Genomic DNA, 16,136 nt, shown 5'->3' with positions numbered 1-16,136 from the left:
TAGGAGAGTTAATAACTTGCAGTGGTGACAGTAATGACCTTGTGTAATATAATAGCTTTATAATGATCATAACTTCAAGTATATAGATTATGATTAGAGGTGATGAGGATGACAGATGAAAGTGTATGAGCCGGGGGCGTGGCTACGCGTGTCAGTGATCTGCAGGGGGCGGGGTTACATGTGTCAGTGATCTGCAGGGGGCGGGGTTACATGTGTCAGTGATCTGCAGGGGGCGGGGTTACGTGTGTCAGTGATCTGCAGAGGGCGGGGTTACGTGTGTCAGTGATCTGCAGGGAGCGGGGTTACGTGTGTCTGCCCGACAGGGGGCGGTATTACGTGGTTCGGCAGGAGGCGGAGTTACGTGTAGCAGTGATCGGCAGGGGGCGGGGTTACATTGGATTACTATGGCCATAGGAGAGTTAATAACTTGCAGTGGTGACAGTAATGACCTTGTGTAATATAATAGCTTTATAATGATCATAACTTCAAGTATATAGATTATTATTAGAGGTGATGAGGATGACAGATGAAAGTGAGCCGGGGGCGTGGTTATGCGTGTCAGTGATCTGCAGGGGGCGGGGTTACATGTGTCAGTGATCTGCAGGGGGCGGGGTTACGTGTGTCAGTGATCTGCTGGGAGCGGGTTACGTGCACGTGTGTCTGCCCGACAGGGGGCGGTATTACGTGTTTCAGTGCTCGGCAGGAGGCGGAGTTACGTGTATCAGTGCTCGGTAGGAGGCGGGGTTACATGTGTCCGTGATCTCCAGGGGGCGGGGTTACGTGTCTCACTAATCTGCAGGGGACTTGGTTCAGCGCTCGGCAGGAGGCGGAGTTACGTGTAGCAGTGCTCGGCAGGGGGCGGGGTTATGTGGCCGTTATTTCCAGGGGGCGTGGTTACGTGTGTCAGTCACGACCTCTGTCTCCGGGGTCGGGGATCACTCATCATGCAGGTTTTGTGCGGAGCGGATCTCCGGGAGTACCGGGCTGTGTGCCTGCTCCTGGGCTGCTCGGCCGGCTCCCTGTGGCTGCTGTCCCGCTGGGTGACCGAAAGGAGGATTCGCTATAAAATCGAAGCTGCCCGGGAGCGGAGGGAGACAGCTCTGCAAGAAATGGAGAAGACAACAGCGAGACTCAGAGCCCAGGTCCGTCCACTACAACCGTAATATCTTATACTCCAGCTCACATGACGTCATCACAGCCGGGTATATATACAACGCTATATAGTGCAGAACTAGGACATGTAAAAGTAGAGTGACGTCACCGCCCCAGACATATAATACAGCAGTGACATCACCGCTCTCCAGATATAAGTTATATTATACAGCAGTGACATCACCGCTCTCCAGATATCAGTTATATTATACAGCAGTGACATCACCGCTCTCCAGATATTAGTTATATTATACAGCAGTGACATCACCGCTCTCCAGATATAAGATATATTATACAGCAGTGACATCACCGCTCTCCAGATATCAGTTATATTATACAGCAGTGACATCACCGCTCTCCAGGTATGTTATATTATACAGCAGTGACATCACCGCTCTCCAGATATCAGTTATATTATACAGCAGTGACATCACCGCTCTCAAGATATAAGTTATATTATACAGCAGTGACATCACCGCTCCCCAGATATCAGTTATATTATACAGCAGTGACATCACCGCTCTCCAGATATCAGTTATATTATACAGCAGTGACATCACCGCTCTCCAGATATAAGATATATTATACAGCAGTGACATCACCGCTCTCCAGATATATTATATTATACAGCAGTGACATCACCGCTCTCCAGATATATTATATTATACAGCAGTGACATCACCGCTCTCCAGATATGAGTTATATTATACAGCAGTGACATCACCGCCCTCCAGATATATTATACAGCAGTGACATCACCGCTCTCCAGATATCAGTTATATTATACAGCAGTGACATCACCGCTCTCCAGATATCATCAGTTATATTATACAGCAGTGACATCACCGCTCTCCAGATATAAGTTATATTATACAGCAGCGACATCACCGCTCTCCAGATATGAGTTATATTATACAGCAGTGACATCACCGCTCTCCAGATATTAGTTATATTATACAGCAGTGACATCACCGCTCTCCAGATATCAGTTATATTATACAGCAGTGACATCACCGCTCTCCAGATATCAGTTATATTATACAGCAGTGACATCACCGCTCCCCAGATATCAGTTATATTATACAGCAGTGACATCACCGCTCTCCAGATATCAGTTATATTATACAGCAGCGACATCACCACTCTCCAGATATCAGTTATATTATACAGCAGTGACATCACCACTCTCCAGATATCCGTTATATTATACAGCAGTGACACCACCGCTCTCCAGATATCAGTTATATTATACAGCAGTGACATCACCGCTCTCCAGATATATTATATTATACAGCAGTGACATCACCGCTCCCCAGATATCAGTTATATTATACAGCAGTGACATCACCGCTCTCCAGATATCAGTTATATTATACAGCAGTGACATCACCGCTCTCCAGATATCAGTTATATTATACAGCAGTGACATCACCGCTCCCCAGATATCAGTTATATTATACAGCAGTGACATCACCGCTCCCCAGATATCAGTTATATTATACAGCAGTGACATCACCTCCCTCCAGATATAAGATATATTATACAGCAGTGACCTCACCTCTCTCCAGATATCAGTTCTATTATACAGCAGTGACATCACCGCCCTCCAGATATCAGTTATATTATACAGCAGTGACATCACCGCTCTCCAGATATCAGTTATATTATACAGCAGCGACATCACCACTCTCCAGATATCAGTTATATTATACAGCAGTGACATCACCACTCTCCAGATATCCGTTATATTATACAGCAGTGACATCACCGCTCTCCAGATATATTATATTATACAGCAGTGACATCACCGCTCTCCAGATATCAGTTATATTATACAGCAGTGACATCACCACTCTCCAGATATAAGTTATATTATACAGCAGTGACATCACCGCTCTCCAGATATCAGTTATATTATACAGCAGTGACATCACCACTCTCCAGATATATTATATTATACAGCAGTGACATCACCGCTCTCCAGATATCAGTTATATTATACAGCAGTGACATCACCGCTCTCCAGATATCAGTTATATTATACAGCAGTGACATCACCGCTCTCCAGATATGAGTTATATTATACAGCAGTGACATCACCGCTCTCCAGATATAAGATATATTATACAGCAGTGACATCACCGCTCTCCAGATATCAGTTATATTATACAGCAGCGACATCACCACCCTCCAGATATCAGTTATATTATACAGCAGTGACATCACCACTCTCCAGATATCAGTTATATTATACAGCAGTGACATCACCGCTCTCCAGATATCAGTTATATTATACAGCAGTGACATCACCGCTCTCCAGATATCAGTTATATTATACAGCAGTGACATCACCGCTCTCCAGATATCAGTTATATTATACAGCAGTGACATCACCGCTCTCCAGATATCAGTTATATTATACAGCAGTGACATCACCGCTCTCCAGATATCAGTTATATTATACAGCAGTGACATCACCGCTCTCCAGATATAAGATATATTATACAGCAGTGACATCACCGCTCTCCAGATATCAGTTATATTATACAGCAATGACATCACCGCTCTCCAGATATCAGTTATATTATACAGCAGTGACATCACCGCTCTCTAGATATGTTATATTATACAGCAGTGACATCACCGCTCTCCAGATATCAGTTATATTATACAGCAGTGACATCACCGCTCTCCAGATATCAGTTATATTATACAGCAGTGACATCACCGCTCTCCGGATATCAGTTATATTATACAGCAGTGACATCACCGCTCTCCAGATATCAGTTATATTATACAGCAGTGACATCACCGCTCTCCAGATATCAGTTATATTATACAGCAGTGACATCACCGCTCTCCAGATATCAGTTATATTATACAGCAGTGACATCACCGCTCTCCAGATATCAGTTATATTATACAGCAGTGACATCACCGCTCTCCAGATATCAGTTATATTATACAGCAGTGACATCACCGCTCTCCAGATATCCGTTATATTATACAGGAGTGACATCACCGCTCTCCAGATATCAGTTATATCATACAGCAGTGACATCACCGCTCTCCAGATATCAGTTATATTATACAGCAGTGACATCACCGCTCTCCAGATATCAGTTATATTATACAGCAGTGACATCACCGCTCTCCAGATATCAGTTATATTATACAGCAGTGACATCACCGCTCTCCAGATATCAGTTATATCATACAGCAGTGACATCACCGCTCTCCAGATATCAGTTATATCATACAGCAGTGACATCACCACTCTCCAGATATCAGTTATATTATACAGCAGTGACATCACCACTCTCCAGATATCAGTTATATTATACAGCAGTGACATCACCACTCTCCAGATATGAGTTATATTATACAGCAGTGACATCACCGCTCTCCAGATATCAGTTATATTATACAGCAATGACATCACCGCTCTCCAGATATCAGTTATATTATACAGCAGTGACATCACCGCTCTCCGGATATCAGTTATATTATACAGCAGTGACATCACCGCTCTCCAGATATCCGTTATATTATACAGCAGTGACATCACCGCTCTCCAGATATCAGTTATATTATACAGCAGTGACATCACCGCTCTCCAGATATCAGTTATATTATACAGCAGTGACATCACCGCTCTCCAGATATATTATATTATACAGCAGTGACATCACCTCTCTCCAGATATCAGTTATATTATACAGCAGTGACATCACCGCTCTCCAGATATCAGTTGTATTATACAGCAGTGACATCACCGCTCTCCAGATATCAGTTATATTATACAGCAGTGACATCACCGCTCTCCAGATATCAGTTGTATTATACAGCAGTGACATCACCGCTCCCCAGAAATCAGTTATATTATACAGCAGTGACATCACCGCTCTCCAGATATCAGTTATATTATACAGCAGTGACATCACCGCTCTCCAGATAGAAGATATATTATACAGCAGTGACATCACCGCTCCCCAGATATCAGTTATATTATACAGCAGTGACATCACCACACTCCAGAAATCAGTTATATTATACAGCAGTGACATCACCGCTCCCCAGAAATCAGTTATATTATACAGCAGTGACATCACCGCTCTCCAGATATCAGTTATATTATACAGCAGTGACATCACCGCTCTCCAGATAGAAGATATATTATACAGCAGTGACATCACCACACTCCAGAAATCAGTTATATTATACAGCAGTGACATCACCGCTCCCCAGAAATCAGTTATATTATACAGCAGTGACATCACCGCTCTCCAGATATCAGTTATATTATACAGCAGTGACATCACCGCTCTCCAGATATGTTATATTATACAGCAGTGACATCACTGCTCTCCAGATATCAGTTATATTATACAGCAGTGACATCACCGCTCTCCAGATATCAGTTATATCATACAGCAGTGACATCACCACTCTCCAGATATCAGTTATATTATACAGCAGTGACATCACCACTCTCCAGATATCAGTTATATTATACAGCAGTGACATCACCACTCTCCAGATATGAGTTATATTATACAGCAGTGACATCACCGCTCTCCAGATATCAGTTATATTATACAGCAATGACATCACCGCTCTCCAGATATCAGTTATATTATACAGCAGTGACATCACCGCTCTCCGGATATCAGTTATATTATACAGCAGTGACATCACCTCTCTCCAGATATCAGTTATATTATACAGCAGTGACATCACCGCTCTCCAGATATTAGTTATATTATACATCAGTGACGTCACCTCTCTCCAGATATCAGGTATATTACACAGCAGTGACATCACCGCTCTCCAGATATGTTATATTATACAGCAGTGACATCACTGCTCTCCAGATATCAGTTATATTATACAGCAGTGACATCACCGCTCTACAGATATCAGTTATATTATACAGCAGTGACATCACCTCTCTCCAGATATCAGATATATTATACAGCAGTGACATCACCACTCTCCAGATATCAGTTATATTATACAGCAGTGACATCACCGCTCTCCAGATATCAGTTATATTATACAGCAGTGACATCACCGCTCTCCAGATATCAGTTATATTATACATCAGTGACGTCACCTCTCTACAGATATCAGTTATATTATACAGCAGTGACATCACCGCTCTCCAGATATGTTATATTATACAGCAGTGACATCACCGCTCTCCAGATATCAGTTATATTATACAGCAGTGACATCACCGCTATCCAGATATCAGTTATATTATACAGCAGTGACATCACGGCTCTGCAGATATATTATATTATACAGCAGTGACATCACCGCTCTCCAGATATCCGTTATATTATACAGCAGTGACATCACCGCTCTCCAGATATATTATATTATACAGCAGTGACATCACCGCTCTCCAGATATCAGTTATATTATACAGCAGTGACATCACCGCTCTCCAGATATATTATATTATACAGCAGTGACATCACCGCTCTCCAGATATCCGTTATATTATACAGCAGTGACATCACCGCTCTCCAGATATATTATATTATACAGCAGTGACATCACCACTCTCCAGATATCAGTTATATTATACAGCAGTGACATCACCGCTCTCCAGATATATTATATTATACAGCAGTGACATCACCGCTCTCCAGATATCCGTTATATTATACGGCAGTGACATCACCGCTCTCCAGATATCAGTTATATTATACAGCAGTGACATCACGGCTCTGCAGATATCAGTTATATTATACAGCAGTGACATCGCCGCTCTACAGATATCAGTTATATTATACAGCAGTGACATCACCTCTCTCCAGATATCAGATATATTATACAGCAGTGACATTACCGCTCTCCAGATATAAGATATATTATACAGCAGTGACATCACGGCTCTGCAGATATCAGTTATATTATACAGCAGTGACATCGCCGCTCTACAGATATCAGTTATATTATACAGCAGTGACATCACCTCTCTCCAGATATCAGATATATTATACAGCAGTGACATCACCGCTCTCCAGATATCAGTTATATTATACAGCAGTGACATCACTGCTCTCCAGATATCAGTTATATTATACAGCAGTGACATCACCGCTCTCCAGATATCAGTTATATTATACAGCAGTTATATTATACAGCAGTGACATCACCGCTCTCCAGATATCAGTTATATTATACAGCAGTGACATACCCGCTCTCTAGATATATTATATTATACAGCAGTGACATCACCACTCTCTAGATATATTATATTATACAGCAGTGACCTCACCGCTCTCTAGATATATTATATTATACAGCAGTGACATCACCGCTCTCCAGATATCAGTTATATTATACAGCAGTGACATCACCGCTCTCTAGATATCAGTTATATTATACAGCAGTGACATCACCGCTCTCCAGATATCAGTTATATTATACAGCAATGACATCACCGCTCTCCAGATATCAGTTATATTATACAGCAATGACATCACCGCTCTCCAGATATCAGTTATATTATACAGCAGTGACATCACCGCTCTCCGGATATCAGTTATATTATACAGCAGTGACATCACCGCTCTCCAGATATCAGTTATATTATACAGCAGTGACATCACCGCTCTCCAGATATCAGTTATATTATACAGCAGTGACATCACCGCTCTCCAGATATCAGTTATATTATACAGCAGTGACATCACCGCTCTCCAGATATCAGTTATATTATACAGCAGTGACATCACCGCTCTCCAGATATATTATATTATACAGCAGTGACATCACCGCTCTCCAGATATCCGTTATATTATACAGCAGTGACATCACCGCTCTCCAGATATATTATATTATACAGCAGTGACATCACCACTCTCCAGATATCAGTTATATTATACAGCAGTGACATCACCGCTCTCCAGATATATTATATTATACAGCAGTGACATCACCGCTCTCCAGATATCCGTTATATTATACGGCAGTGACATCACCGCTCTCCAGATATCAGTTATATTATACAGCAGTGACATCACGGCTCTGCAGATCAGTTATATTATACAGCAGTGACATCGCCGCTCTACAGATATCAGTTATATTATACAGCAGTGACATCACCGCTCTCCAGATATAAGTTATATTATACAGCAGTGACATCACCGCTCTCCAGATATATTATATTATACAGCAGTGACATCACCTCTCTCCAGATATCAGATATATTATACAGCAGTGACATCACCGCTCTCCAGATATAAGATATATTATACAGCAGTGACATCACGGCTCTGCAGATATCAGTTATATTATACAGCAGTGACATCGCCGCTCTACAGATATCAGTTATATTATACAGCAGTGACATCACCTCTCTCCAGATATCAGATATATTATACAGCAGTGACATCACCGCTCTCCAGATATCAGTTATATTATACAGCAGTGACATCACCGCTCTCCAGATATCAGTTATATTATACAGCAGTGACATCACCGCTCTCCAGATATCAGTTATATTATACAGCAGTTATATTATACAGCAGTGACATCACCGCTCTCCAGATATCAGTTATATTATACAGCAGTGACATACCCGCTCTCTAGATATATTATATTATACAGCAGTGACATCACCACTCTCTAGATATATTATATTATACAGCAGTGACCTCACCGCTCTCTAGATATATTATATTATACAGCAGTGACATCACCGCTCTCCAGATATCAGTTATATTATACAGCAGTGACATCACCGCTCTCTAGATATCAGTTATATTACACAGCAGTGACATCACCACTCTCCAGATATCAGTTATATTACACAGCAGTGACATCACCACTCTCCAGATATCAGTTATATTATACAGCAGTGACATCACCGCTCTCCAGATATCAGTTATATTATACAGCAGTGACATCACCGCCCTCCAGATATCAGTTATATTATACAGCAGTGACATCACAACTCTCCAGATATCAGTTATATTATACAGCAGTGACATCACCGCTCTCCAGATATCAGTTATATTATACAGCAGTGACATCACCGCCCTCCAGATATCAGTTATATTATACAGCAGTGACATCACCGCTCTCCAGATATATTATATTATACAGCAGTGACATCACCGCTCTCCAGATATCAGTTATATTATACAGCAGTGACATCACCGCTCTCTAGATATCAGTTATATTACACAGCAGTGACATCACCACTCTCCAGATATCAGTTATATTACACAGCAGTGACATCACCACTCTCCAGATATCAGTTATATTATACAGCAGTGACATCACCGCTCTCCAGATATCAGTTATATTATACAGCAGTGACATCACCGCCCTCCAGATATCAGTTATATTATACAGCAGTGACATCACAACTCTCCAGATATCAGTTATATTATACAGCAGTGACATCACCGCTCTCCAGATATCAGTTATATTATACAGCAGTGACATCACCGCCCTCCAGATATCAGTTATATTATACAGCAGTGACATCACCGCTCTCCAGATATATTATATTATACAGCAGTGACATCACCGCTCCCCAGATATCAGTTATATTATACAGCAGTGACATCACCACTCTCCAGATATCAGTTATATTATACAGCAGTGACATCACCGCTCTCCAGATATCAGTTATATTATACAGCAGTGACATCACCACTCTCCAGATATCAGTTATATTATACAGCAGTGACATCACCGCTCTCCAGATATCAGTTATATTATACAGGAGTGACATCACCGCTCTCCAGATATCAGTTATATTATACAGCAGTGACATCACCGCTCTCCAGATATCAGTTATATTATACAGCAGTGACATCACCGCTCTCCAGATATCAGTTATATTATACAGCAGTGACATCACCGCTCTCTAGCGCTTACAGAAGACTCGTTCCCGATCATTACCCGGTGCAAACGCTGGTTCTTCTTCTGATCGTATCGTTTTAAATGCTCAATATATTCTGGTATTTGGCAGCACCTCTTGGCGTGTAAACAGGAGACGCGCTGCCGCCATGATAATAATGTGTGGGGACGAGCGATCATCCTCGTAATAACTGCCTTGTTGATCGTCGCTCTCTGCATCGGCCAAAATTGTCGGTGTCTCCCCCGTCTCCTCGGCGTCTACCCCCACCCCTGTCTCCTCGGCATCTGCCCCCCCTCCTCGGCGTCTCCCCCCCCCCCCCCCCGTCTCCTCGGCGTCTCCCCCCCCCCCCCGTCTCCTCGGCGTCTTCCCCCCCCCCCGTCTCCTCGGCGTCTCCCCCCCCCCCCCCGTCTCCTCGGCGTCTCCCCCCCCCCCCCCGTCTCCTCGGCGTCTCCCCCCCCCCCCGTCTCCTCGGCGTCTCCCCCCCCCCCGTCTCCTCGGCGTCTCCCCCCCCCCCCCCCGTCTCCTCGGCGTCTTCCCCCCCCCCCCGTCTCCTCGGCGTGTTCCCCCCCCCGTCTCCTCGGCGTCTTCCCCCCCCCCCCGTCTCCTCGGCGTCTCCCCCCCCCCCCCCCCGTCTCCTCGGCGTCTCCCCCCCCCCCCGTCTCCTCGGCGTCTCCCCCCCCCCCCGTCTCCTCGGCGTCTCCCCCCCCCCCCGTCTCCTCGGCGTCTTCCCCCCCCCCCCGTCTCCTCGGCGTGTTCCCCCCCCCCGTCTCCTCGGCGTCTCCTCCCCCCCCCCCCCGTCTCCTCGGCGTCTCCTCCCTCCCCCAGTCTCCTCGGTGTCTCTCCCCCCCCGTCTCCTCGGTGTCCTCCCCCCCCCCTGTCTCCTCGGTGTCTCCCCCCCCCCTGTCTCCTCGGTGTCTCCCCCCCCCGTCTCCTCGGCGTCTCCCCCCCCCGTCTCCTCGGCGTCTCCCCCCCCCCCCGTCTCCTCGGCGTCTTCCCCCCCCCCGTCTCTCCTCGGCGTCTCCCCCCCCCCGTCTCCTCGGCGTCTCCCCCCCCCCCCCCCCGTCTCCTCGGCGTCTCCCCCCCGCGTCTCCGCGGCGTCTCCCCCCCCCCCCCCGTCTCCGCGGCGTCTCCCCCCCCCCCGTCTCCTCGGCGTCTCCCCCCCCCCGTCTCCTCGGCGTCTCCCCCCCCCCCGTCTCCTCGGCGTCTCCCCCCCCCCCCGTCTCCTCGGCGTCTCCCCCCCCCCCGTCTCCTCGGCGTCTCCCCCCCCCGTCTCCTCGGCGTCTCCCCCCCCCCGTCTCCTCGGCGTCTCCCCCCCCGTCTCCTCGGCGTCTCCCCCCCCCCCCCCCCCCGTCTCCTCGGCGTCTCCCCCCCCCCCCGTCTCCTCGGCGTCTCCCCCCCCCGTCTCCTCGGCGTCTCCCCCCCCGTCTCCTCGGCGTCTCCCCCCCCGTCTCCTCGGCGTCTCCCCCCCCGTCTCCTCGGCGTCTCCCCCCCCGTCTCCTCGGCGTCTCCCCCCCCGTCTCCTCGGCGTCTCCCCCCCCCCGTCTCCTCGGCGTCTCCCCCCCCCGTCTCCTCGGCGTCTCCCCCCCCGTCTCCTCGGCGTCTCCCCCCCCGTCTCCTCGGCGTCTCCCCCCCCCCCGTCTCCTCGGCGTCTCCCCCGTCTCCTCGGCGTCTCCCCCGTCTCCTCGGCGTCTCCCCCGTCTCCTCGGCGTCTCTCCCCCCCCCCCGTCTCCTCGGCGTCTCTCCCCCCCCCCGTCTCCTCGGCGTCTCCCCTCTCCTCGGCGTCTCCCCCCCCCCCCCCCGTCTCCTCGGCGTCTCCCCCTCCCCCCCCGTCTCCTCGGCGTCTTCCCCCCCCCCGTCTCCTCGGTGTCTTCCCCCCCCCCCCCCCGGTCTCCCTCCCCCAGTCTCCTCGGTGTCTCTCCCCCCCAGTCTCCTCGGTGTCTCTCCCCCCCCGTCTCCTCGGTGTCTCCCCCCCCCGTCTCCTCGGTGTCTCCCCCGTCCCCCCCGTCTCCTCGGTCTCTCTCCCCCCGTCTCCTCGGTCTCTCTCCCCCCGTCTCCTCGGTCTCTCTCCCCCCGTCTCCTCGGTCTCTCTCCCCCCGTCTCCTCGGTCTCTCTCCCCCCGTCTCCTCGGTCTCTCTCCCCCCGTCTCCTCGGTCTCTCTCCCCCCGTCTCCTCGGTCTCTCTCCCCCCGTCTCCTCGGTCTCTCTCCCCCCGTCTCCTCGGTCTCTCTCCCCCCGTCTCCTCGGTCTCTCTCCCCCCGTCTCCTCGGTCTCTCTCCCCCCGTCTCCTCGGTCTCTCTCCCCCCGTCTCCTCGGTCTCTCTCCCCCCGTCTCCTCGGTCTCTCTCCCCCCGTCTCCTCGGTCTCTCTCCCCCCGTCTCCTCGGTCTCTCTCCCCCCGTCTCCTCGGTCTCTCCCCCCCCCCCCGTCTCCTCGGTCTCTCTCCCCCCCCCCGTCTCCTCGGTCTCTCTCCCCCCCCCCGTCTCCTCGGTCTCTCTCCCCCCCCCGTCTCCTCGGTCTCTCTCCCCCCCCCGTCTCCTCGGTCTCTCTCCCCCCCCCCCCGTCTCCTCGGGGTCTCTCCCCCCCCCCCGTCTCCTCGGGGTCTCTCTCCCCCCCCCCGTCTCCTCGGTCTCTCTCCCCCCCCCCCGTCTCCTCGGTCTCTCTCCCCCCCCGTCTCCTCGGTCTCTCTCCCCCCCCCGTCTCCTCGGCGTCTCCCCCCCCCCCCCGTCTCCTCGGCGTCTCCCCCTCCTCGGCGTCTCCCCCCCCCCCGTCTCCTCGGCGTCTCCCCCCGTCTCCTCGGCGTCTCCCCCCCCCCCCCCCCCGTCTCCTCGGCGTCTTCCCCCCCCCCCCGTCTCCTCGGCGTCTCCCCCCCCCCCCGTCTCCTCGGCGTCTCCCCCCCCCCCCGTCTCCTCGGCGTCTCCCCCCCCCCCCCCCGTCTCCTCGGCGTCTCCCCCCCCCCCCGTCTCCTCGGCGTCTCCCCCCCCCCCCCCGTCTCCTCGGCGTCTCCCCCCCCCCCCCCGTCTCCTCGGCGTCTCCCCCCCCCCCGTCTCCTCGGCGTCTCCCCCCCCCCCCGTCTCCTCGGCGTCTCCCCTCTCCTCGGCGTCTCCCCCCCCCCCCCCGTCTCCTCGGCGTCTCCCCCCCCGTCTCCTCGGTCTCTCTCCCCCCCCCCCCGTCTCCTCGGTCTCTCTCCCCCCCCCCCCGTCTCCTCGGTCTCTCTCCCCCCCCCCCGTCTCCTCGGTCTCTCTCCCCCCCCCCCGTCTCCTCGGTCTCTCTCCCCCCCCCCCGTCTCCTCGGTCTCTCTCCCCCCCCCCGTCTCCTCGGTCTCTCTCCCCCCCCGTCTCCTCGGTCTCTCTCCCCCCCCCCGTCTCCTCGGTCTCTCTCCCCCCCCCCCCGTCTCCTCGGTCTCTCTCCCCCCCCCCGTCTCCTCGGTCTCTCTCCCCCCCCCCGTCTCCTCGGTCTCTCTCCCCCCCCCGTCTCCTCGGTCTCTCTCCCCCCCCCCCCCGTCTCCTCGGTCTCTCTCCCCCCCCCCCCGTCTCCTCGGTCTCTCTCCCCCCCCCGTCTCCTCGGTCTCTCTCCCCCCCCCGTCTCCTCGGTCTCTCTCCCCCCCCCCGTCTCCTCGGTCTCTCTCCCCCCCCCCCCGGTCTCTCTTCCCCCCCCCCGTCTCCTCGGTCTTTCTCCCCCCCCCCCCCTCCTCGGTCTCTTTCCCCCCCCCCCCAGGTCTCTCTCCCTCCCCCCCCCCCCCCCCCCCCGTCTCATCGGTCTCTTCCCTCCCCTCGGTCTCCCCTTCATGGGTCATGGCAGCTCAGATAATGATTGTCGGTGAGGTCAGAGCCCTCTGCCTGTTACTGAGGTCGTCTTCTCGGTTGGCGTTTTGCTGACATCATGTTTTTCCCGGCTCTTCTGTGATCAGTTCTCCAGACCGTTCGGTTATTACTGCTGTGACCCAGCTTTCCGGCACTCCTGAGCGGCGCAGCCTAGTCGTGTATTTGCTCCCAGTATGAATAGTCTTTGTGCTTCAGGTCACTACAGAAGATCCCCCCCCCCCCCCGCACTGATGTAATACTCAGGAGCCTCGGAAAGCTGAGTAACGTTGTCCTGGGGCCGTCTATACAATCTATTATACGCCAGTGATGAGATCTGGCCCTGAGGGGGGGGGGGGATTATATATCTGACCTGCTGCTCTGCGTTCCAGCACCCGGTGAATAATCCATCAGAAATCCTGTCCCTGTCCCTGTCCGAGCTCTCCGAGAAGCTGAGGAGTGGGGCGCTCACCCCGGAGATGGTTCTCCACACCTACATGAGCAGGGTGAGTGACCGGCCGCAGTGGGGCTCTACAGTATATACCTCTGGTTGCTGTGGGGTTGTCTAGTACCTCTGATTGCTGTGGGGTTGTCCTGTTCCTCTGATTGCTGTGGGGTTGTCCTGTATGTACCTCTGATTGCTGTGGGGTTGTCCAGTACCTCTGATTGCTGTGGGGTTGTCCAGTACCTCTGATTGCTGTGGGGGTGTCCTGTATGTACCTCTGGTTGCTGTGGGGTTGTCTAGTACCTCTGATTGCTGTGGGGCTCTCCAGTGTATACCTCTGCTTGCTGTGGGGTTGTCCTGTATAGTACTGGTGTTTACCACACGGTGCGGTGTCCGGTCGGGGCAGTGGTTTCTAATCATGGTCATGTGACTGGTTTCTCCGCAGGCGCTGGTTGTCACCCGGGAGCTGAACTGTGTGACGGACTTCCTGCCGGACTGTGAGGAGCAGCTGCAGAGGCTTCGGGAGCAGACGAGTTGGGGGCCACTGTACGGGGTCCCCATTAGTCTGAAGGATAATTATAATTACAAGGTGTGGGGTCTGGAGGGGTCAGGGGGTTATTAGTCCTGGAATCACGTGACATGAGTCCCTGCAGCCGTAACAGCGGGGGGAGCGGCAGCTGATCGGGGGTCGTCTTTGTGCCGACACTTATAGAATCAGAAGGACAATGAGGGAAACGCACGGCAAACGCGATAAAGCCAGAAGCAAACGTGTGGGCGGTCGGGGCGATGGCGGCTCCGCTGTGGGCGGTCGGGGCGATGGCGGCTCCGCTGTGGGCGGTCGGGGCGATGGCGGCTCCGCTGTGGGCGGTCGGGGCGATGGCGGCTCCGCTGTGGGCGGTCGGGGCGATGGCGGCTCCGCTGTGGGCGGTCGGGGCGATGGCGGCTCCGCTGTGGGCGGTCGGGGCGATGGCGGCTCCGCTGTGGGCGGTCGGGGCGATGGCGGCTCCGCTGTGGGCGGTCGGGGCGATGGCGGCTCCGCTGTGGGCGGTCGGGGCGATGGCGGCTCCGCTGTGGGCGGTCGGGGCGATGGCGGCTCCGCTGTGGGCGGTCGGGGCGATGGCGGCTCCTCATGGGCGGATTAGGAGGGAGAATGTAGGATGTGACTTGTTCGGACGCCGGATGAGGAGGTTCCTGTTTGGTTCTCAGGGTCATGACGCCTCGTTGGGGTTAATAAAGAACCTGGAGCGTCCGGCCTCCGAAGATTGCGTCATCGTCCAGGTGCTGAAGAAGTGCGGAGCGGTGCCCTTCGTGAAAACCAACATCCCGCAGTCCATGCTCAAGTAAGACCGCGGGCGCCACCGGATAAGGAGGAGTTTCCCGGGGTGATGGCGGATTTACCGCGGTGTTCTGGGTATTAGTGGGGATCGCGGTGTATTCTGGGTATTAGTGGGGACCGCGGTGTATTCTGGGTGTTAGTGGGGATCGCTGTGTATTCTGGGTGTTAGTGGGGATCGCGGTGTATTCTGGGTATTAGTGGGGACCGCGGTGTATTCTGGGTATTAGTGGGGATCGCTGTGTATTCTGGGTATTAGTGGGGATCGCGGTGTATTCTGGGTATTAGTGGGGATCGCTGTGTATTCTGGGTATTAGTGAGGATCGCGGTGTATTCTGGGTATTAGTGGGGACCGCGGTGTATTCTGGGTATTAGTGGGGATCACGGTGTATTCTGGGTGTTAGTGGGGATCGCTGTGTATTCTGGGTATTAGTGGGGATCGCGGTGTATTCTGGGTATTAGTGGGGATCACGGTGTATTCTGGGTGTTAGTGGGGATCACGGTGTATTCTGGGTATTAGTG

At 51.9% G+C, this 16,136-nt stretch overlaps 1 protein-coding gene across 1 annotated transcript; it reads left to right on the top strand.

The window, feature by feature from the left end:
- The first annotated feature begins 821 nt into the window (after positions 1-821).
- On the top strand, positions 822-16,115 carry LOC142657513 (vitamin D3 hydroxylase-associated protein-like). Its single transcript, XM_075832548.1, has 4 exons — positions 822-1,142; positions 14,229-14,342; positions 14,727-14,870; positions 15,488-16,115. The coding sequence occupies exons 1-4, from the start codon at positions 867-869 to the stop codon at positions 15,623-15,625; spliced, it is 672 nt and encodes a 223-aa protein (XP_075688663.1). The 5' UTR covers positions 822-866; the 3' UTR covers positions 15,626-16,115.
- Positions 16,116-16,136: the final 21 nt, after the last annotated feature.

Source organism: Rhinoderma darwinii, chromosome 7 (genome assembly GCF_050947455.1).
Source record: "Rhinoderma darwinii isolate aRhiDar2 chromosome 7, aRhiDar2.hap1, whole genome shotgun sequence".
NCBI lineage: Eukaryota > Metazoa > Chordata > Amphibia > Anura > Rhinodermatidae > Rhinoderma > Rhinoderma darwinii.
The sequence above is the reverse complement of the archived record's forward strand: the minus strand, read 5'-3'. Positions and strand labels throughout refer to the sequence as shown.